The sequence below is a fragment of the Pristiophorus japonicus genome, chromosome 6, assembly GCF_044704955.1.
Source record: "Pristiophorus japonicus isolate sPriJap1 chromosome 6, sPriJap1.hap1, whole genome shotgun sequence".
Lineage (NCBI taxonomy): Eukaryota > Metazoa > Chordata > Chondrichthyes > Pristiophoridae > Pristiophorus > Pristiophorus japonicus.
The window spans coordinates 226,576,812-226,601,553 of record NC_091982.1 but is presented as its reverse complement, the minus strand read 5'-3'; the positions used below and the strand labels follow the sequence as shown (position 1 = coordinate 226,601,553).

The following is a 24,742-nucleotide window of genomic DNA, read 5'->3' as shown; positions in this document are numbered from 1 at the left end:
CACCCCATGAATACATTAAAAAAAACCACGATTGTTATGCTTCTCACTCCAAGCTTCCTTGCCATCACAGTCTGTGTGCTAGACTGAAGAAAATGTTAGTTAAAAGTATCTTGGGCCAAAGTTGCCCCTCGCCCCAAACGGGGTGCACCTTCTGTTTTAATTATTTTTTTCTCATGGGGCAGAGATACCGGAGAAATCCAGCTGATAAATTATTTTTTTGGTGGGGGCAGAAGTTGTGACGGCCATGGGGCGAAGTGCCCTTGCAGCAGGTCGGCTGCCCCGACCAGTCATCAGCGCCGCGCTGATGGGTCACAACATCCCTCCCCTTCAGTTAAAGCTTTGCAACAAGTTCAGTTAGGCCCACTGGGCCACCAGGGAGGGTTTCGGCCGGACCAGCGGCCTGGCACCCAAGAGGGGGTGCCAGGTTACCTGTTGGCGGCCCGGCCAAACCCGAGGGCGTAATTGTTGGGCCGACCTGGTAGTCGGCCAACAAAAATAAATACAATGGAGTCGTCGGCAGCGCGCTCTCCACTTTAAGGGCGGACACGCCGCCCAGCCTCACACCGCTTCCCGCTGGGGAAAGCTGTCAGTGGCACCGACCGGCGGTACCACTCCCGTGGGGCAATACCACACGGGATGCTAAGGGGTTCGCCGCTGTACGGTAAGGGGTCGGTGAGTGCCCGCCGTGGCGGAAACCTGTTTCTGCCGCTTCCGGCCCGGGGGCAATTTCAGACTTGGTCGGTCCATCCATATGTCCCCTGTCGGTAAGGCCTCTCTGCTCCATTCCCGCCTCTTGCTTTTGTTCACGGAAAATGAGCTGTAGATGGAAAGACCCTACATGCCCAATTTTTGACTTTACATCCGTTGACATTCAGTGCCTGGACATTTAGCTTTGTGTTATATATGCAGACTATAGATATACTCTCTGTGTAGTCACTGTTTGGTTGCATAAGATCGAGACTTGTTACCTGATGTACTATCAATAAGGTTTACACTGTGTATGTACTATGCTGACACCACTAGAGGGTGCAACTGGTGGAGACTGGGGTTTCCTGCCCCTGTGGCAGAGGCTGTCCACCAGAGGGCACTGCGGTGGGAGACCTGAGGGTCACCTGCATAGGTGTGCAGGGCCCAGTATAAAAGGCTGCCCACCGTGCTTGTACCTCATTCTGGAGTTATGAATAAAGGACCAAGGTCACTACAGTTTGAGTACAACACATTGCCTCGTGGAGTCATTCATAAGTGCATTGCAGACATAACAGTTTGTTTGCCCATTCTTCCCAGCACTGTGTGTCCCTATAATCAGATGTCTTCCTGTGATTTCTATCAGCATTTGTGTTGTGCACAAGCTCGGACAGAGTTTCTTATCAAAGTGTTAATTTTGTGGAAGTCTGGGTGCCAAGTTCTAAGCTCGCTCTACTGTCAGAAAAAGGTTAGAAAACAGGATCAGAGAAACATCAGAGCCCTTATTAAAATCTGGGCTGTCAGCTGATCCTCATTAAATCCTGTACACATCTGCTCATGTTGTTTTCTTGATGCATTCTGTACAGCGGTGTGTCATCACCTCACTTTCCAGAGGAGATAGCTTGCTTTATATGAGATTAAAGAGACGTGTAGACTGTTGAATCGCCTGCAATCCTCAGTGTTGTAAAAGAATATACTCATTCTGTTATATATGTGGACTTGTATTTACTCTGTATATATGTGGCTCATCCCCTGGAGTCCCAAGGGATCCCATAATCCCTTGGGAGCACAGGTATTTAAGGAGGCTTCACAGGTTGGAGAGGCACTCTGGAGACTTGCAATAAAAGATTATGGTCACACTTTACTTTGAGCTCACAGTGTTCACTCTGACTCTTTCTCCATGCACAACACATTCCTTCTTTGTTCTTGTATTTTGTGCTTTAAAATGGTGGGAAGCAGACTACCAGCCAGGAATGGATCGAGGGCTGTGGTGGCAAGCTCACTTCACCCTGTCCCTGGAAAGAGGATGTTCCCAAGCATGTCCGTTATTAAGGCAAATGTTGGACTGAGAGATGATCCAAGTCAGAAGTTTGTTAAAATTGTTGAAAAATATTAGTGCAGCAGTGCCTGCCTGCTACGCTATTTGTGCCAGCAATGTGTTAACAAAATAATTTTTATGGTGTTAGCTGTGTCTTTCTCTTGACTGCTTAGAAACGATGGACACAAACCTGGAACCAAGTCACCGGCCACTGGCTCAGCCAGGAAATGATGCATGACCCTGGATGGGGTGGGATTCTAAAGCTCAAGCTACATTTTTTGGATGAAGGATACATTTTCTTCTGAAAAAGAAAGGGATTATGCTGCCCAGCTAAATTGTTCTTTCACAAGTGAGACTGTTAAATACATAAGACTATGAACGTGCACATTATAAATACTTCATTTAATGGTTGTCTCAGTCTTTCACATTATGAAATGTTTTGATAGAGTAGACACAGAAAGAGTTGTTGGGGAGGAGCAAAACTGGAGGCCATCAACACAAGATAGTTACCAATAAATCCAATCGGGAATTCAGAAGAAACTTCTTTACCCAGAGAGTGGTGAGAATGTGGAACTCGCTGCCACAGGGAGTGGTTGAAGCGAATAGTATCGATGTATTTAAGGGGAGGCTGGATAAACACATGAGGGAGAAGGGAATAGAGGGTTATGCTGATGTTCGATGAGGAAGGATAGGAAGAGGCTTGTGTGGCACATGGTCTAGTTGGGCCGAATGGTCTGTTTCTGTACTGTATGTTCCATGTAATGTCATTCTATGTAATAGAATGAGCAAAGACCTTTGAAACCATCAAGCTCACCCTTGATGTGAAATCCCTCTGGTTAATAATTTACTGGAAAGGTTAGCATGGGTTTGAAAAGGGATTTCCTGTTTTCAATTAGAGTGACCTCTTCAGTTAAGTTATTGACCAGAGTAATTTCACTTCCCCTCTTCCAATCGTTTAGCTCCCTATTGAGGATCCACTTAGATTTGAGCATCCACTTAGTTTATTTTAATCTCCCTTCTGTTTCAACACTTAAGTCCTTATGCCCTGCTTTTGCTGGTTTAATCAGAAACATGTCAATTTGCAGAATACTGCAACTGAATGTCCACTTGCTCCACTATGTGGCAGTCTATTCCAACTGAGATTGCCTTCAGTGTGGTCTATCGGAACAACATTCGTAGCCACTGTGGTAGGTAGCAGTTTATCCCACCGAGTCCATATTCACACACTTGGTAGCAGTCTATTGCAATGAAATCCACACCCGTTGCTCTAGGTAGAGCTTATTCCAACTGAATCTACATTTGCTGCATTAGGCAGTGGTTTATTCTAACTTCGTCTGCTATTGCTGTTCTAGGTACAGTTTATTGTAACTTATTCGGCATTCACAGAACTACACATTCGTCTTTTCTAGCTGAACTAGATACTGACCCACTTGCGTCTCCACTCACTGAATTAGGTATTAGTCTATTCCACGTGACTTTATATTCACTCAGTTGTGTCCCAGTCTATTCCACCTGACCCTGCTGCATTCACTAAGTTATTTGGTCATCTATTCCAGGGCTTCGCAACCTTTTTGCTTCTGAGACCTCCTCCCATTTTATAAAAGTTTTGCAGACCCTGTAACACAACACAAGTATTTCTTCTATATAAAAATTAGTTATTAATCGCTCTATTACACCGTATGTAAAGAAGAAGTTATTATAATTCCTAAATTTAAATAAGCAAAATACTGTGGATGCTGCAAATCTGAAAGAAAAGTGGAAATGCTGGAAATTCTCAGCAGATCGGGCACCATTTGTGGGGGGAGAGAAACAGAGTTAACGTTTCAGTTCTGACAAAAGGCCATTGGCCTGAAACGTTAACTCTGTTTCTCTCTCCACAGATACTGCCTGACCTGAGTATTTCCAGCATTTTCTGTTTTTATTCTCAATTTACGTTATGTTCCCATTTGCTGCCCAGGGTCTGCTCCACCCCATCAACCGTTTGCTCAACAGGAAATGAACCACAAGCACCTTGCTCACTACAGGCTCGGTTTTTGCACACTTGGTCAGGCTGAACTAAAATTCCAGGTCCACATCCTGTATTTCAGAAACGGAACTTCTCTCTTGTTTCGATAACAAACCCCAACATGGCGGAAAAAGCCAGCGACTGAGCTCGGTGTCGGCCTATTCTACCTAACTCTCCATTCACTGAGCTCGGTGTTGGCCTGTTGTACCTAACTATCCAGTCACCGAGCTCGGTGTTGGCCTGTTCTATCTAACTCTCCAATCACTGAGCTCGGTGTCGGCCTGTTCTGCCTAACTCTCCATTCACTGAACTCGGTGATGGTCTATTCCAACCAAGTCCACATTTACTAAGTTTGACTTCAATACAAATGAAAATCGGGAGCGATGTAGAACAGGCAGCTGATCCAATAATGACCGTTTTACACTATCGCCCAAAGTTAGAATTACCCCCCCCCCCCCCCCATGTTGTTGATTTTAATTTATTGTGAAGCGTCATGAAATGAAAGTTGAGGTTTATATTGTAAATTTTGAAATTAATCATGTGCCACTGTCAACCCAACCTCTGAGAGGCAAAACAATTGGCTGGGTCTATAAAGTGCAGGTTTAAAATCCATGCCAACGGAGGAAGGTTCCAGATGTCTATATGATTTGAAAGATGATTGACGCCCTACAGAGGAGATTTACTTGGATGCTGCCTGGAATGGAGAATTTTAGTTATGGGGACAGATTGGATTGGCTGGGTTTGTTCTCATTGGAACAGAGGAGGTTGAGAGGAGACCTCATTGAGGTGTAGAAAATTTTGAGGTGCCTGGATATAGTGGATAGTAAAGGCCTAGTTCCCTTGGGAGGGTCAATTACAAGGGGGCATAGTTTTAAGGTGGTTGGTGTAAGGTTCAGAGGGGATTTGAGGGGGTGCTTCTTCACGCAGAGGGTTGTGGAGGTCTGGAACTCACTGCCTGGAAGGGTGGTGGATGCAGAAACCCTCACCACATTAAAAAGGGCCTTGGATGGGCACTTAAAGTGCTGTAACCTGCAGGGTTACAGACCGAGAGCTGGTAATTGGGATTAGACTGGATGACCATTTGTTGGACGGAGCAGATATAATGGTATGTACTGCAGGGAATAGAATATGGCCAGGGTGATCTCCTGGACTAGTTTTGATCGCCTGGATGGGTCGGAGAGGAATTTTCCCAGATTTTTTTCCCCCAATTGGCCTGGGTTTTTAATCTGGCTTTTTTCTCCTCCCAGGAGATTGTATGGTTCCGGTTGGAGTCTAGAATGTTTTAGTATAAGGGGTGTTGCAGTTGTGTGAGGCAGACTGGTTGGGCTGGGTGCTCTTTGCCTTTCCGTCATTGTTCATAGATTTAGATGTAACCTTCAGGGCTGCTGACCGAGGGCCGTGCGGCTCTTTGTCGGCCGCCGCGGACAGGATGGGCCGAAATGGCCTCCTTCTGCGCTGTAAATTTCTATGTTTCTACTTGCTTAAAAACCTGTTGCATCTCTAACTTTTTCCAGTTCTGATGAAGGGTCTTCAACTTGAAATGTTTCTCTCCCCACAGACCTGTCGACTATTTCCAGAATTTTCTGCTTTCACTTCAGATTTCCAGCATTCACAGTATTTTGCTTTCGTACAAGTGAAAAATGAGTTTCTTGTTGGCACTAAAAAGCTGTTTTTAACCTAACCTGCTCACAGAGAATGGAACGGGTTCGAATCGGACTTCAGTGGAGCATAAAATCGGGCAAAGTGTAAAACAGGCGTCCAGCCCGAGCCCATCCTGTTATCGCCAGATGGGTTAAGTTAAAATCAGGGCTTCAGTTTCTGATTAAAGATGTTGCCAGGGCCTCTATAGCAGCTGCAATTAGAATTTGATTTATTGCCTCCGTCATTTAATAAAGATTTAATTCACAAAATATCACATGTTGATCTCTCTTCTTGTAAACCTTTACTGCCAATATAGCCAATTTGTAAAATGTAAAAACTGATGAAATTCATGTCTTCTAATGAATGGGATAAAGGCGAGCATAAGTACTTAAATACAGAAGACATATGGGTTCATAAATAATCCAATGTCCTATAGGCTTTGTGACTAGTGTCCGCAGATTGCAGCTTTAATGGAGCAGCGTGTTTGACTATAACAAAGTATTATCTTGAACATCTACAAGCGATGAGGAGTCCTGATATTTATCTCATTATTGGATTCGAGAAATAGAGTTGAATGGTAATAGTCGATTATGTGTTTTCAGGACAGCACTTCTATTCCTTAACTGTTGTAATGTGAGACTAATTATCCTGTGACGGTATTGTAAACAGAAAGAGGAAGGCATACATTTATTATTCACTCAGAACTGTTTCAACGTTTGTCTTGAAGGGCGTCTATTCTAAAATCTAGAAAATTGGAAGGAGAATATGAATGAATGATGAATGTAGAGTTTGTGGCAATAAGAAAATACCATTTTGGCCAACATACCTGTCCCTTTTTAATCTATCGCAACCCTCTCTAACGGCATTTTCACTGTGTCCCTCAATAACTTTTCTCTCCAGAAATCAGTCCAATTGCCTGTTGATCCCATTTGTATAATTTACTTATATAATGCCTTCCTCAATAAATTATTCTACAAGTCTATTACCTGTTGTTCAGAAAAATTCCACCTGATTTTCAAAGGAGAAGGGAACTTTTAATGAATTCTGAGTAATTTGATGCAGGCTCATTCCCCTTCTCCCCTGTGTGAAGGTGACCTGATTCCTGATTTGCAATTTTTAATGAGAAATATGCTCGTGAAAAAAGATTAAAAAAACGTGATAGATTTGTTGCAAATTTATCCCAGTCTTCAGTAAAAGGGCTTTCATTCACAAGGACGGCTTGTGTGGAAAATGGAACTATCAGACTGGTGGAAGGAGGAATTTTCTTCTGAAGTAGTGGCTGGGAGACATGAGAAAACATAAAGGGCCCTGTAATGTGCATTTAACCTTTGGTATACCTGACCTCTGACCTGCGAGTGCTTGTTGGATGTAAAGTGGGAAGATAAGAACATAAGAAATAGGAGCAGAAATAGGCCATTTGGCCCCTCGAGCCTGCTCCGCCATTCAATAAGATCATGGCTGATCTGGTCATGGACTCAGCTCCACTTTCCCGCCCCCAAAACCCTTCACTCCCTTATCGTTCAAAAATCTGTCTATCTCCACCTTAAATTTATTCAATGTCCCAGCCTCCACAGCTCTGTAGGGCAGCGAATTCCATAGATTTATAACCCTCAGAAATTCCTTCTCATCTCAGTTTTAAATGGGTCACCCCTTATTCTGAAACTATGCCCTCTAGTTCTAGATTCCCCCACGAGTGGAAATATCCTCTCTGCATCCACCTTGTCGAGCCCCCTCAGTATCTTATATGTTTCAATAAGATCACCTCTCATTCTTCTGAACTCCAATGAGTAGAGGCCCAACCTACTCAATCTTTCTTCAGGAATCAACCTAGTGAAGCTTCTCTGAACTGCCTCCAATGCAAGTATATCCTTCCTTAAATATGGAGACCAAAACTGTACGCAGTACTCCAGGTGTGGCCTCACCAATACCCTGTACAGTTGAGCGGGACTTCCCTGCTTTTATACTCCCATGAGGAAAGCACTCCATTTCTCTAGCCCTGAAACTCTTGATGATGATGTTTGATAAAGAATGAAAAAAAACAGTTTTTTGTTATATAGGAACAGGAGCAGGCCATTCAGTCACTCGAGCCTGTTCTGCCACTCAATTCGATCATGGCTGATCTATACCTCAACTCTGTTTACCTGCAATTGCTCCAGATCCCTTGATACATTACCCAACAAAAATCTACTGATCTTAGTCTTAAAACATTCAATTAACCCAGCATCCACAGCCTGTTGGGAAGAGATTTTTAGATTTTTACTACCCTTTGTATGAGGAAGTGCTTCCTGACTTCACTCCCACATAGCCTAGCTCTAATTTTAAGATAATGCCCCCTTGTTCTGGGTTCCCCCCACCAGAGAAAATAGTTTCTCTGTATCTACCCGATTGAATCTCTTTATCGTATTAAACACCTCGATTAGATAACTCATCAACCTTCTAAACTCAAGGCACTGCAAGCTAAGTTTATGCAAACTGTCATCATAATTTAACCCTTTAGCCATGATACAATTCTGGTGAACCTGTACTGGGCCCCGTCTACGGCCAGTATAGGCCCTCCTGCAGTGTGGTGCCCAAAACAACATGGTGCTGCATCTGAACTGAATCAGCACTTCCTCCCTTTGAATCCCAATCCCTTGGGATAAAGGCCAACGTTCCATTCACCTTTTTGTACTTGCGCACAAGCTTTTAGTGAATTGGGGCCCAATTTTGCCTAACCCCTTTTTTCGGTGCACTTAAGGTAAGTGCGCCGACTTTGCGCGCTGGAAATGGCGCCGGAAAAAAGGGGCCCCATACTGGCCACTCATCCAAGTCCCCGGAGTCCCGGCGTGGCGTGCATTGTGAAGTGGGGGGCAGAGCAACAGGCCAGCGCAGAAAGCCTGTGGGCTGTGAGCAGGACCCGATGCTCGCAGCCTCTATCCCCGGCCGAAGGGATGCCCCGATCTCGCCGCACCCTATCCCCAGCCGAGTGGCCTCCCACACCGACAGGCCGGCCTGCTGACTTACCGGGTCGAGGTAGGACTTCGGTTTTATTTTTTATTTATTGACGGTTGTGCTTGAGAGTTTTGATTGGTGGGAGGGGGGAAGGAGAGTTTTTTGGAGGCGGGGGGGAGAAGGAGAGTTTTGGGGGAGGGGGGAGGAGAGAGAGAGTGTTTTGTATACCAGCATCTCTCTCTCTCTCTCTTTGGCTACCCCCCCCCATGACATCGCGGCCAACAGCTCGCATTTCTCCGCTCACTCGCTCTGCGCAGTGGCGCCCCCCCCCCACCCCAGTGACATCACGGTAGGATTTACTTCATTTTTATTAGTATTTTAATTGTTTGAGCTTTTCCTTGCAATGTTTGGTGCTTGGTTGTTGAGGTCCTCTCCAGTTCCCTTCCCTCCCCTGTCCCTGCCCCAATGTCTGCTGAATGTGCGCTGCTTTTTCTTCACTGCCCGCAAGGTTTTTCAGAGCTGGCCACATACGCTGACCTAAGTGGATTTGGAGTAAGTTTTTGCTGGCCAAAGTGGCATAAATGGCCAAAACTGGCCTAAGTTGCTGGGAACATCCCCTTTTGGAAAAAAGAACTGATCTAAAAAAAAATCGTACCTAACTGACTTACTTTGGAGCAAATTTTGGGGGGAAAATGGCATTTTTTAATTTACGCCAGAAAAAACAACTTACTCCAAAAAAATTGATGCAAGTCAAGGCCAAAATTGGGCCCTTGGTTACTTGTGAATCCTCAAAACTGGTCTGTTGGTTTGATCCATTCTTCTTCCATTGAATGCTAACACTCCTTTTCTTTTCTCCAGCTCCATATCCATGTACAGCCCAAAGGACAACTCTCACCTGTTTGATGCTGCTGCTTTCTTCAAATCTGTTGGGAACTTTGTTTGGATATTTGCGGGCTCGTTTGCCATGGGGTCAGCATACGGCGTTGTCACGGCTTTGATATCCTTTCAGTGCAAACAGGAAGAATTAAGCAAAAGTTACCAATGCGGTTTCCAAGTGAAACTGATCACATTCATTTTTCATTCCTTAATTTCTGATGAAACATCTTTGCCACTGAGCTAATTTTAATGGATCTCCTTAATTGATCTCATTTGCACTGGTGATCAGTTTGGATTACTCAACTTCCTAATGACTTGTTAAACCACAGAGAAAAGGCCAGTCAATTCAGAGTGCAAGCAGCAGACACAATTGGTTGACAACATTTTTGTGGAGGAAGACAGGTAGAAATAAAATTTCATATTTAACTTTTCCATTACAGTGGAGCAATGACATCACCAAGCCATGGACCTTGTTCAGATGATTTACCTCCTGTTGCAAAACGGATGCATGTTCTATACATCATCTACACTGTGACAGACATTTGACTATGGTACCCTCCTGTGGTAGTAATGTTCACAACTCCTCGATCAGGAGCATGATCATAAGACTTAGATAGATGGAGGGAAAGGGTGATTCTGAAATAAACAAGTCTGGCAACTGCCTTAGGGCACAGGAGCATTGTACTGGGACTAGGTGTATGTGAGAGATAGTAATGGTAAGAGCCATATGAACCATGAAAAAAAAAGAAAGACGGATTTATATAGCGCATTTCATGATCACCGGACATCTCATTCAAAGTGCTCTGCAGCCAATGAAGTACTTTTGGAGTGTAGTTACTGTTGTAATGTTGTAATGCCCTAACATCTATTTCTTCAGTGGGACAGGCAAGAGTCATTCAGGTTTCTCTTATATACCTTTTAATGTCCAATGCCTGGTTGTAGTATGAGAGTGGGTATCCAATTCATCCTCGGCTCTGGAACAGCCTTCTATCTTTGGAGGAACACACCACAGGCTGGCTATTGTTCTGTGAGGCCACAATCTAAAACTTTATTTTTGAACCGGTAATGTTCATTTTCATAATATTTGTTTAAGTAAGAACCAACTAGTGTCCTCTGAACAAAAAAAGTACTCCTAGACTTTCTTCCCCTTCTATTGTCACTCTGAGTGCAAATCGTCCCTTTAGCTCCAACCAACAGAAAACATGACCACACTGCTGTGGAGGCCTGCAACTTGTCCCATAGGCTAGAAGGGGGCGATGGCGACTGCACCTCTATATTTGTGATCTGTGAAGCAAAGGACAAAAATCCCACGCAACCTTTGGGATACTCAGACCAGATTGTTCTTTACTTGGATAGATTTGTGTAATACCTTGTAGGTAGCACAAGATAATGCAAAATGTATTGGATGATAGCTATATTGTGTACATGCGTTAATGTGTGTGCGCCATGATCTCTGTTGACTTTCCCTTTCTGAGTCTCTATATTGTTTCTTCCATCTGTCTTTCTGTAGAGCCTTGCCTTGACTGTCTCTCCAGGGTCTCCCCATGTTTGTCTCTCTGTATTGTCTATCCCTGTCTGTCTCTTACTCCACTCAGTGTGTCTCTGTGACGTGTTTTCTGCTTTCTGTTTCCTGTTTCTCTCTGGGTCTTCTCCGTTAGTCTTGTGTTTCTGATCTCTTCCTCTTTCCTGTCACTTTTTATCTTCTTCCACTATGTGCTTTTCGCACCTGCCTCTTTCTCTGTTTCCTTTTCTCTCTTCCTTAGTCATCTCTTCCGGTCTTTCTCCTCTCTGCATTCTGGGGACGAAAGGAGTTGCAATGATGGAACAGCTGATTTCACGATATTGATTTCCTATTACTGTATTTCCTACTCGGAGTTAGGGTAAAGGTTAAGATATTAGAGGAAGCCCGAATAAAACAGTAACCCATTTAAGGGGGGGGGGGGGGTTATACCATACTTAAAATATATATATATATTGTTATTATTTAATGGATGGGTGAGGGGCGGCAGTGAAAGTAACTAGATGGAGTTATCACCTACTGATAAACTGCTAATATTACCCATGCAATCAGACTATTAACACATCCAAACCCAGTTCCCTGATATCGCATATCTGTTTTTGTTTTAAAAAGATACAAGCAATGAACATATGAAAATAACAGACAGGAAAAAGCAGACTGGTACTGAGTCTCATACAGTCTCAGATAGCCTGAGCACTGAACACCATGTGGGGATGGCAACATATTGGTTATGCTACAGGACCACTAATCCAGAGGCCTAGGCTAATGATCCAGAGACATGAGTTCAAATCCTACCACACTTCTGGGGAATTTAAATTCAGTTTATTAAATCAACAGCTATGTAACCTCCTGGGAGAAGCAAAGAAACAGATTAATAAAAAAACCCTAAGTCAATTCAGGTGGGGAATAATTCAAGGAAATTCCTCTTCGATCCCGGAAGGCCTTCAGTAAGCGTTTCAGAGAACTGCAGTGATCATGAGGCACATTACCCAACATCCCACCTTCCCTAATGATCATTATCATCATCATCGGCAGTCCCTCAGAATCGAGGAAGTCTTGCTTCCACTCCTGAAGTGAGTTCTTTGGTGGCTGAACAGTCCAATACGAGAGCCACAGACCCTGTCACAGGTGGGACAGACAGTCGTTGAGGGAAGGGGAGGATGGGACTGGTTTGCCACATGCTCTTTCCGCTGCCTGTGCTTGATTTCTGCATGCTCTCGGTGACGATACTCGAGGAGCTCAGCGCCCTCCCGGATGCACTTCCTCCACTAGGGCGGTCTTTGGCCAGGGATTCCCAGGTGTCGGTGGGGATGTTGCACTTTATCAAGGAGGCTTTGAGGGTGTCCTTGTAACGTTTCCTCTGCCCACCTTTGGCTTGTTTGCCGTGAAGGGCCACGAGACTCCCTAATACACAGTAAAGTCAGCCACAGCCAGGAACATGTCACTTTCAAATGCTTGCAGTGTATGCACACTTGCTGTACAAGCTGGCAACTTGTTCCAAAGGTTGATGACCCTCTGGGAAAAGAAAAACCTTCTGACATCTAACCTAGTTCTTTGTTTATGTAACTTATCCACAGGTCCCTTGATTTTTCTTAACCCATCCAATTGAAATAGTCTATCTGCATAGACACAGTCTAGTTTCTTCCTTATTTTAAATACCTTCAATCAAATCTCCTCAACGTCTCTGCTTTTCTAGAGTAAAAAGATACAGCTCTCAATCAAGTGGCATTCTGAGCATTTTCCATGGCTTCTATATCACCTATCGTGGACCAAAACAAGCCACAATATTCTAGATGAGGCCTAACTCTGGTCTTGCGCAAGGATACTGTAATGCTTCCCGTTTTATACTGGATCATTCCAGCAATATATCTGATGGCTTTGCTATAGCCTTTTTGAGGATGTAACTAGTAGAGTGGATAAGGGAGAACCAGTGGATATGGTGTATTTGGACTTTCAAAAGGTTTTTGACAAGGTCCCACACAAGAGATTGGTGTGCAAAATTAAAGTACATGGTATTGGGGGTAATGTACTGACGTGGATAGAGAACTGGTTGGCAGATAGGAAGGAGAGAGTCGGGATAAATGGGTCCTTTTCAGAATGGCAGGCAGTGACTAGTGGGGTGCTGCAGGACTCAGTGCTGGGACCCCAGCTATTTACAACATACATTAATGATTTGGATGAAGGAATTGAGTGTAATATCTCCAAGTTTGCAGATGATGCTAAGCTGGGTGGCAGTGTGAGCTGCGAGGAGGACGCTAAGAGGCTACAGGGTGACTTGGACAGGTCAGGTGAGTGGGCAAATGCATGGCAAGTGCAGTATAATGTAGATAAATGTGAGGTTATCCACTTTGCTGGCAAAAACACAAAAGCAGAATATTATCTGAATGGCGACAGAGTAGGAAAAGGGGAGGTGCAACGAGACCTGGGTGTCATGGTACATCAGTCATTGAAAATTGGCATGCAGGTACAGCAGGCGGTGAAGAAGACAAATGGTATGTTGGTCTTCATAGCTAGGGGATTTGAGCATAGGAGCAGGGAGGTCTTACTGCAGTTGTATAGGGCCTTGGTGAGGCCTCACCTGGAATATTGTGTTCAGTTTTGGTCTCCTAATCTGAGAAAGGACGTTCTTGCTATTGAGGGAGTGCAGCGAAGGTTCACCAGACAGATTCCCGGGATGGCAGGACTGACATATGAGGAAAGACTGGATCGACTGGGCCTGTATTCACTGGAGTTTAGAAGGATGAGAGGGGATCTCATAGAAACATATAAAATTCTGATGGGACTGGACAGGTTAGATGCCGGAAGAATGTTCCCGATGTTGGGGAAGTTCAGAACCAGGCGACACAGTCTAAGGATAAGGGGTAAGCTATTTAGGACTGAGATGAGGAGAAACTTCTTCACTCAGAGAGTTATTAACCTGTGGAATTCCCTACCGCAGAGAGTTGTTGATGTCAGTTTATTGGATATATTCAAGAGGGAGTTATATATGGACCTTACGGCTAAAGGGATCAAAGGGTATGGAGAGAAAGCAGGAAAGGGATACTGAGGTGAATGATTAGCCATGATCTTATTTGAATGGTGGTGCAGGCTCGAAAAGTCGAATGGCCTACTCCTGCACCTATGTTCTATGTTTCTATGTTTTTATGTCTTCATTGCTGAGCAGCGATGGCAGTAGGTACACTCGGTGTGTCAGCCAGTAGCTCAGTGGGTAGCACCCTCGCCTGAGTCAGAAGGTCGTGGGTTGAAGTCCTACTCCAGAGACGTGACTGCAAAAATCTAGGCTGACATTCCATTGCAGTGCTACACTGTTGGAGGTGCCATCTTTCAAATGAGACGTTAAACCGAGGCCCTGTCTGCCCTCTCAGATGGTCGTAATAGATCCCACAGCACCACTTTGAAGAAGAGCAGGGGAGTTATTCTCAGTGTCCTGGCCAATATTTATCCCTCAATCAACATAACAAAAACAGATTATCTGGTCATTATCATATTGCTGTTTCTGGAAGTTTGCTGTGCGCAAGTTGGCTGCCGTGTTTCCCACATTGCAATAGTGACTACATCTCAAAAAGTACTTCATTGGCTGCAAAGCACTTTGAGACATCCGGTGGTCGTGAAAAGCGCTATATAAATGCAAGTCTTTTACGATTAGTCATAGTGCCCCAGGTTAAGGGGGGGGAAATCAGACAGAAATTGTCAACAATGTGAGGGCAGGACTGAACTAGGCTGCAATGTCCTCCACAGTTGGATAGCCTATTGAGGCTCATAGTCAAGATTCAAGGTGCCTACTGGCCACTTGGGCAAGTATCAGTGAGTAACTGCCAATTACGGACCCTACACCCCAGTGAAGGAGAAAATGTCCTGAGGAGAGGGGAAATGGGAGAAATTTGGTGAGAAAATGAAATGGGTTATTTTTTTATGTTGTCATTCTTTTTCCTTAACACACGCTTTGATTACTTAACGAAATTCACCAAACTCTGTGAATTCCCGATTCTGGAAACTGGGATATTCTTCTTGTTGTCCTGGAGTGCATTTCTCTCAGCAGAGGCCAGCAGCCTTACAGGTGAGTGAGAGCAATGCATGCACATATTCCCCTTACTGGGACTTCTTTAGGAAAATCAGCAGACCAAGTGAAGAGATTACAGACTTTTGTCACACCTACAGCTGTGGGCTGTTTTCAGTGATGAGTCAGTGTCTTTGTAAATGTGTTGTGTTGCTTTGCTCTAAATGCATGAAGCTCCTAATGCATTTCCATCAAGTTAATGGTTCCTTTAGAGTTTTATGGAAGTTCTATTTCCTTAAAATGCTTAATTGCTCTGTTGTTGAAAATTCATTGTATTCATTTCCTTATGAAGTTGAATTATCCTCATTCTCTACGCTCTGTAGCCTCTTGCGTGCATGCTCACCGTGCACCACAGTGGAGGGGTTAGTGAGTTATTGAGTATGCCTTTGTAGTTTTATAAGGGAGTTGTTTTTTTTTGTGGGGGGTGGAGGGGGGTCGGGTGGAGTTTTATTCATCAAAACATTGTCATTCAGCTGTTTAAAAGATGTTCAATCAAAAAACTCATTGATGTTGTTATGTATGTAAACCTGTAAATACCATGTCTAACCACCAGAGGACTTATCCCCTTGAGTCCCAAGGGATCCCACAATCCCTTGGGAGCACCTGTATATAAGGAGGCCTCACAGGCTGGAGAGGCACTCTGGAGACCTGTAATAAAGGACGACGGTCACACTTACTTTGAGCTTGCAGTATCTAATCTGACTCTTCATTCAAGACATAACAGATGTAACCAACCAAAATTTCTGCTTTTTAATATTACATTTTCTTCAGTTCTACAAAAATAAGGATATCCCCCTAATTTAAGAAGTTCTGTAGGCTTTTCCAATACCAAAAAGCAGTTAGATGTGGGCTGGGATGAGTCTCATTAATATCTTATCACTGATCTTGCTAAGGAGGGCCCGGTCTCCAAATTGTGCATTCTTGCAGATTGCCTCTCCCAGCATAAATCTTGTATAATAAATCTTCAAAACCAAATTGGTATTTTTTCAGAATTTCATTATTTGAATGAGTGTATCTGAAATAAATTAAAAGCGACCCTGTGAACATACCTTTGAAGGAAAGGTATCATTAATTTCTGCTATTGGCATCGGAATTGTTAATCATGTGACGCTATTAACAGCAATCTGACAATTTAATATATACAAGTATATCTCTAGTGTTGCTTGCAGGGGCAAGGATGAAGGTGACCCTCTGTATAAATATGTATAATCGAGTCCATCTGCTATGGTGTTGCTCACAGAGAATTTTTAAAATATAATTGAATACATAAATAAGGAATTTATGACCCTTACCTATCTTGATTATCCAGCTTCTATAATGCATTCCTCATAAATTGAATTCTAGATTTTGGAAGCCTAGGCCTCTACGTCAGATTTTTGATAAATTACGTTCCAGGCAGCCCGTCAAAATTATAATGCCTCTTACTATTTAATTTCGCATAAATCAAGTTGCGAGGTCCTGCGGATCCAGATCTTTGTAATGTTGATTTACTCATAATTTGAGGCCACAATCTCTCAACGTTGTCCTCATCATAAATCAGGTTGCAGCCTTGTCCAGGTACTCTCCATCTGTCGATCATTTCACAGACGCCTGTCATAAAACATGCATTAGAATTCAGGATAGTTAATGCAATAAAAGCCATTCTATTATCAACAACAACTTAACTTTTATTTATAAATCGCCTGTATCGTAGTAAAACGTCAGAGCCTAGTGTAGGATTGTCATGACTGAAGACATGGCAACCAACCAGAAATCAGCAAATTATAGACACAATAAATATTCTAGTCAGTCTCCCATGGAGTTGCACACAGGCAGTCTAGACCAAGTGTAGTCTTCAAGTGAAGCAGGGTTAGCAGGAGGAGGATAATTGGATGAAGGCGTACAGACATAATTCAGTTCCCATTTTAAAATAAGACTGACCTTGCATTTATATAGCACCTTTCATAACCACCGGACATTCCAAAGTGCTTTACAGCCGATGAAGTACTTTTGAAGTGTAGTCACTGTTGTAATATCGAAACCATGGCTCCCACACACAGGAATGAGGGACTGGCCAGATAATCTGTTTTACTGATGTTGGTTGAGAGATAAATATTAGCCAGGACTCCAGCTCTTCTTTGAAATAGTGCCAATTGATCTTTATATCTGTCTGAAGGCAGACAGGACCTTGGTTTGACATCTCATCCACAAGACGCACCTCCGACAGTGCAGCGCTCCCTCACTACTGCCCCTCCGACAGTGCGGCACTCCCTCACTACTGCTCCTCCGACAGTGCAGCGCTCCCTCACCATTGCCCCCCCGACAGTGCGGCGCTCCCTCAGTACTGCCCCTCCGACAGTGCGGCACTCCCTCAGTACTGCAGTGGAGTGTCACCATTGGTTATATGCGCAAGCCTCTGGATTGAGGTTTGAACCCATAACCTTCTGACTCGAGGCGAGACTGCTTCCACTGAGCCTAGGCTGATGCCTTTTAAAGTCATATATTCTGTCCTTATTTTTGTATACTACTTTGGTTTTATATTATAATTTATCATCATCATCATCATCGTCATGGGCAGTCCCACAAAATCGAGGAAGACTTCTTCCACTCTAAAAGTGAGTTCTCAGGTGACTGTACAGTCCAATACGGGAATTACAGTCCCTGTCACAGGTGGGATAGACAGTGGTTGAAGGAAAGGGTGGGTGGGGAGCCTGGTTTGCCGCACGCTGCTTCCGCTGCCTGCGCTTGATTTCTGCATGCTCTCGGCGACGAGACTCGAGGTCCTCAGCACCCTCCTGGATGCTCTTCCTGCACTTAGGGCAGTCTTTGGCCAGGGACTCCCAGGTGTCGGTGGGGATGTTGCACTTTATCAGGGTGGCTTTGAAGGTGTCCTTGAAGCGTTTCCTCTGCCCACCTGAGGCTTGCTTGCCGTGCAGGAGTTCCGAGTAGAGCGCTTACTTTGGGAGTCTTGTGTCAGGCATGCGAACAACGTGGCCTGCCCAACAGAGCTAGTCGAGTGTGGTCAGTGCTTCGGACGCTAATGTTGGTGCGTCTGTCCTCCCAGGCGATTTGCAGGATCTTGCGGAGACATCGTTGGTGGCATTTCTCCAGCGACTTGAGGTGTCTACTGTACATGGTCCATGTCTCTGAGCCATACAGGAGGGCGGGTATTACTACAGCCCTGTAGACCATAAACTTGGTGCCAGATTTGAGGGCCTAATCTTCGAACACACTCTTCCTCAGGCGGCCGAAGGCTGCGCTGGCACACTGGAGGTGGTGTTGAACCTCGTCATCGATGTCTGCCCTTGCTGATAGTAGGCTCCCGAGGTATGGAAAGTGGTCCACGTTGCCCAGGGCCGCGCCATGGATCTTGATGACTGGGGGGCATTATAATTATAATTTATAGTTAAATGACAATAACTTAGGGCAATTTAGAAACAGATGTATTAGTTATTTCCCCGCTGAGCAGCTGGAAAACAGCTGGATCCAAAATTGGCTCCGAGGCAGGAAGCGAATTGTTACATATTTAACCCTTTGTAACATGCATCACACCTGACCACCAGAGGGCCCACCTGTTGGAGTCCCAAGGGATCCCAGCATCCCTTGGGAGCACAGTATATAAGCAGGCCACCCACGAGGTACCTGCACTCTGGAATCTTAATAAAGGAGCTAAGGTCACACTTGTTCATTACTCACAGTACTCAGTCTCGCCATTTAGTGTGAGTGTAACACAAAGGGTAATGGTTGATGGGTGTTTTTGTGACTGGAAGGCTGTATCCAGTGGGGTTCCACAGGGCTCAGTGCTGGGTCCCTTGCTTTTTGTGGTATATATCAATGACGTGGACTTGATTGTTGGGGGTATGATTAAGAAGTTTGCAGATGACACTAACATGGACTGTGTGGTTGATGAAGAAGAAAGCTGCGGACTGCAGGAAGATATCCATCTACTGGTTAGGTGGGCAGAACAGTGGCAAATAGAATTCAATCCGGATAAGTTTGAGATGATGCATTTGGGGAGGTCTAACAAGGCAAGGGAATACATATTAAATGGTATGTCACTGAAAAGTGTAGAGGAACAAAGGGACCTTGGAGTGCAGGTCCACAGATCCCTGAAGGTAGCAGGCCAGGTAGATAAGGTAATTAAGAAGGCATATGGAATTCTTGCCTTTATAAGTCGAGGCATGGAATACAAGAGCAACTGCTTGAACTGTATAAAACACTTGTTAGGCCACAGCTGGAGTACTGTGTGCAGTTCTGGTCACCACATTACAGGAAAGATGTGATTGCACTGGAAAGGGTGCAGAGGAGATTCACAAGAATGGAGAATTTTGGCTATGAGGAAAGGTTGGAGATGCTGGGTCTGTTTTCTTTGCAACAGAGGAGGTTGAGGGGAGACCTTATTGAGGTGTATAAAATTATGAGGGGCCTAGATAGTGGATAGGAAGGGCCTGTTTCCCTTGGCGGAGGGGTCAACAACCAGGGAGCATAGATTTAAAGTAATTGGGGGGAGGTTTTGAGGAGATATGAGGGAAAATGTCTTCACCCAGGGGGTGGTGGGGGTCTGGAACTCACTGCCTGAAAGGGTGGTCGAGGCAGAAACCCTCACCACATTTAAAAGATACTTGGATGTGCACTTAAAGTGCCGTAACCTACAGGACTATGGACCAAGAGTTGGAAAGTGGGATTAGGCTGGATAGCTCTTTGTCGGTTGGCGCGGACACGATGGGCCGAATGGCCTCCTTCCATGCTGTAAATTTCTATGATTCTTTCTAACACCAAGTTGAGGTGCTACATCACCACCAGTGGTGAGAAGGTGTAATTGCAATGCAGTTTCCATAGGAATTTATAATGATAAGGTTTGACCCAAATGTGTGACAAAAATGTGTCAAAGGAAGTGAGATTTTATAGACAGCATTTTTACACAGACATCAGATTGTTAATATATTAATGTAGATATCATCATAGGCAGTCCCTCGAAATCGAGGATGATTTGCTTCCACTCGAAAAGTGAGTTCTCGGGTGGCTGAACAATCCAATACGGGAATTACAGTCTCTGTCACAGGTGGGACAGACAGTGGTTGAGGGAAAGGGTGGGTGGGGAGTGCCTGCGCTTTCTGCATGCTCTCGGCAACCAGACTCGAGGTGCTCAGCGCCCGCCCGGATGCTCTTCTTCCACTTAGGGCGGTCTTTGGCCAGGGACTCCCAGGTGTCGGTGGGGATATTGCATTTTATCAGGGAGGCTTTGAGGATGTCCTTGAAATGTTTTCTCTGCCCACCTGGGGCTCGCTTGCAGTGTAGGAGTTCCGAGTAGGACGCTTGCTTTGGGAGTCTTGTGTCGGGCATGCCGATGATGTGGCCCGCCCAACGGAGCTGGTCGAGTGTGGTCAGTGCTTCGATGCTGGGGATGTTGGCCTGAGCGAGAACACTGACGTTGGTGCGTCTATCCTCCCAGTGAATTTGCAGGATCTTGCGAAGACATTGTTGATGATATATATCCAGCGACTTGAGGTGTCTGCTGTATATGGTCCACATCTCTGAACCATACAGGAGGGCCGGTATCACTACTGCCCTGTAAACCATGAGTTTGCTGCCAGATTTGAGGTCCTGGTCTTCAAACACACTCTTCCTCAGGCGACCGAAGGCACACTGGAGGCAGTGTTGGACCTCGTCGTCGATGTCTGCCCTTGCTGATGGTAAACTCCCGAGATATGGAAAATGTTCCACGTTGTCCAAGGTCGCACTGTAGAGTTTGATAACCGGGGGGCAGTGCTGGGTGGAGGGGTCAGGTTGGTGGAGGACCTTTGTCTTACAGATGTTAAGCATAAGGTCGATGCTTTTGTACGCTTTGGTGAAGGTGTTGATGATGACTTGGAGTTCGGGCTCTGAGTGTGCGCAGACGCAAGCGTCGTCCGCCTACTGTAGGTCGATGACGGAGGATGGGACTACCTTGGATCTAGCCAGGAGGCGATATAGGTTGAACAGGTTCCCATTGGTTCTGTAGTTTAGTTCCACTCCAGCGGGGAACTTGTTGAGTGTGAGATAGAGCATTGCAGCGCAGAAGATCAAGAAGAATGTTGGTGCGATGATGCAGCCCTGCTTGACCCCAGTCTGGACGTGGATTGGGTCTGTGGTGGATCTGTTGGTCAGGATCACGGTTTGCATGTCGTTGTGGAGCAGGTGGAGGATGGTGACAAACGTTTGGGGACAGCCGAAAAGGAGGAGGATCCTCCATAGTCCCTTACGGTTGACCGTGTCAAAGGCCTCTAAGGTTAAAGAAGGCCATGTACAAGGGTTGGTGCTGTTCCCTGCATTTCTCTTGTAGTTGTCACGCCGTGAAGATCATGTCTATTGTACCCCTTAATGGACGGAATCCGCACTGTGAATTTCGCATTGTGATATAGTAGACCCTGTGCGTGCTGACCTACATTGGCTTCTGGTTAAGCAACGCCTCAATTTCAAAATTCTCATCCTTATTTTCAGATCCCTTCATGGCCTCACCCCTCCCTATCTGTAATCTCCAGTCCCACAACCCCCCGAGATGTCTGTGCTCCTCTAATTCTGCCCTCTTGAGCATATAATCACTCAACCATTGGTGGCTGTGCCTTCTGTTGCCTAAACCTCTCTGCCTCTCTACCTCGCTTTATCTCTGTGACCGTCACCTGCGCTAATTTCAACTTATGCGGCTCGGTGTCAAATTTTCATCTCATAATACTCCTGTGAAGCGTTTTGGGACATTTCACTACATTAAAGGAGCCATATAAATACAAGTTGTTGTTGTTGTAATTGACACTGCCAAGGCAATATTTATTGGCTGTATCTAATTGCCTGGAGGACATTAAGAGTGAGCGTGTGGAAATTGCAGCTCATCCAAGACTGAATGTCAGACAAGGAGTCCGACAACACCGAGGTAGTGGAGGATTTGAGAGGTGGTAGAGCTGGGTGTCATCGACATATACGTGGAAGCTGATCACATATCTGCAGATAATGTTGCCAAATGGCAGCATGTTGATGAGGAAGAGGCCAAGGATCGATCATTGGGGACTCTGGTGGTAACAGTGCAAGACCTGGAAATGAAGCCATTGCTGGAGATCCTCTGGCTACAATTGGATAGATATGAGAACGCTCATGTGAGGGCAAACCCATTAAGCTGGACAATGAAGGAGAGTTGTTGGAAGATCTCATGGTCAACAGTGTCTAAGGCTGCAGAGAAGTCAAGAAAGACAAATAGGTATAATGGATAAGGATTGTAGTCACCGAGGATCTCGTATGTGACTTTGGTTAGGGCCAGTTCCGTTCTTTGGTACGGGCTAAAAACTGATTGAAGAGATTCAGTCAGGGAGTTGCAAGAGAGGTGAGCATGGATTTGGAAGGCGACGCCACATTCAAGGACTTTGGAGAGGAAAGGGAGGTTGAAGATGGGACAGTAGTTTGCTAGGACAGAGGGGTTCCGGGTGGGGTTTTTTTGAGGAGAAAAGTGGTAAAAGAAGGGGGCCAGTCTCTGAGGAGAGGGAACCATTTACAATGTCAGTTAACGTGAGGGCCAGGAAGAGCAGTTGGGTGGCCAGCAGTTTAGTGGAAATGGATCAAGGTCTTGTGGACGAGATAAGCACAATAAGATGGGAGTGAAACTAGAAATCGATTGGAGTTCAGCGTGAGGTCAGGGGAGTCCGAGTGGAGGTTTGACTGGTTGGCAAGTGGAAGAAAGCAGCAGCAGAGACAGCTGAACAGATAGTCTCAGCCTTGGTTACAAAGATAACTCTCTTCCTTGCACTTGTTGGAGTACGCCCCTGCCTCAGTCTATCTGCTGATGAAATCTTCATCCATGCCTTGGTCATCTCCAGGTTCAACTATTCCTATTTCTGATTGGCCTCTTCACCTCCACCTTCCATAAACTTCAGTTCATCCAAAACTCTGTTGCCATTTCCTTACCTGCACCAACTTTCGCTCACTCATCAAGCCTGCATTTGCTGACCTACATTGACTTCCAGTTCCCCAATGCCTCCCATTTAAAATTCTCATTCCCATGGACAAATCCCTTCCCTATCTTTGTAAGCTTCTCCAGCCGTACAACTTTTCACCAATTCTACCTTTCTCCTTCCTGCTCTGGCCTCTTGTGCATCCCCCATACCAATGGTCACCATGCCTACAGTTATCTAGACCCTAAGCATTGGAATTTATTCTCTAAATCTCTCCATTGCTCTCTCATCCTTTAACACTGTCTTTAAAATCTACCTATTGAGTCAAGTTTTTATCACCCCTCCTTATATCTCCTTTGGCTTGGTGTAAATCTTCGATTGATTACACTTAGAAACATTGGGCCCAAATTTCCCTAACCTGTTTTTCTGGCGCCCTCACCCGAGGTGCGCCGCTTTTGTCCACTTCCAAGCGTGCCGAAAAAAGACCTCCGTATTCTGGCCGCTTCCCAGCTTCTCCTTCATCATGGCGCAGCGTGGCCCAATGGATTGGGGGCGGAGCCAGGTCCTGGCGCCAAAAACAGTGCGGGATCTCTGCACATGCGCGCGAGAGTCTGCGCGCATGTGCAGTAGCTCCTGGCAGGCCGTTTCTACAAACACGCGCTGCAGGCTGTGTGGGAGGGGCTGAAGCATGCCGCCCCTAGCCCTGGCTGAATGGGCTCCTTCATCGGCGGCCCGCTGCGTTCCCTAAGGTAGGACTTCGATTTTTTATTTGTTATTTACTGATTTATTTTAGTGCTTTAGGTGCAGGGTTCCTTCTATTTTTTATTTTTTATTTATTGATTGCTTATTACTTTGGTCTTGGTGCTTTAGGGGCAGGGTTCCTTCTATTTTGTTAATTAATTGCTTATTTTTGTGCTTTGTTTGGTGCTTGGTGGTGCTTTAAATGTAGTTACTTGCGCCGATTCCTTAATTCTAAGTAAGGTCTTTCTGTGCGGACAAAAGTGGACACATACACTGCCCTAAGTTAGTTTAGTACAACTTTTTTCTGGCCAAATTGGCATAAATGCCGCAAGTGGCTGGGAACGCCCTCTTTTGGGAAAAAAAAACTGACCTAACACAAAACCTAACTAACTCACTTACACTGGCGCAAATTAAATGGCCATATTTGCAACTAAAAAGATACCCCAGAAAAATCAAGTTACACCAAATAACCTGTGCAACTCCTGGGGAAATTTGGGCCCATAGAAACATGTAGCTTTGGAACAATTTTATTACGTCGAAGGCACGATATAAGTGCAAGTTATTGTTGAATGCATATTTCTGGTTAGTGTGCTTTGAACTAGGCTGGGACATATTAGCAATGTGATAGATGCCTATTTGAACTGCTCTTCCAGCTCATTGCTTCTGACAGAGTGACAGTGTACCTGAACACCAGGTCTCTTTGGACAGCCACTGTTTTTTTTTTTAGCTTTTCAGCATTTAGAAAGTACCCTGTTCTATCCTTTTTAGGTCCAAAGTGGATAACCTCCCATTTGCCTACATTGAAATCCATTTGCCGCAGTTTTGCCCATTCACTGAATCTATCACTATCCCTGCGTAATTTTATGCTTCCATCTACCCATCTACACTGCCTATAATGCTGCCTGTCTTTGTGTCATCAGCAAATTTGGATATGTGACTTTCTTTGCCATCATCTAAGTCATTAATAAATATTGTGAATAGTTGAGGCTCCATCACAGATCCCTGTGGGACACTACTAGTCATATCCTGCCAATTAGTTTACCTGCCCATTATCCCTACTCTCTGTCTCCTGCCG

The 24,742-nt window shown here is 45.0% G+C and overlaps 1 protein-coding gene across 1 annotated transcript in view; it reads left to right on the top strand.

Annotated features, from left to right (window-relative positions):
- Positions 1-24,742, top strand: part of LOC139265983 (sodium/hydrogen exchanger 9-like) — a 571,812-nt gene that overhangs the window by 195,092 nt on the left and 351,978 nt on the right. Inside the window, exons 7-8 of the mRNA XM_070883664.1 lie at positions 9,438-9,576; positions 14,926-15,031. Coding sequence (XP_070739765.1) covers positions 9,438-9,576; positions 14,926-15,031 — 245 coding nt within the window. The remainder of the gene's footprint in view (positions 1-9,437; positions 9,577-14,925; positions 15,032-24,742) is intronic.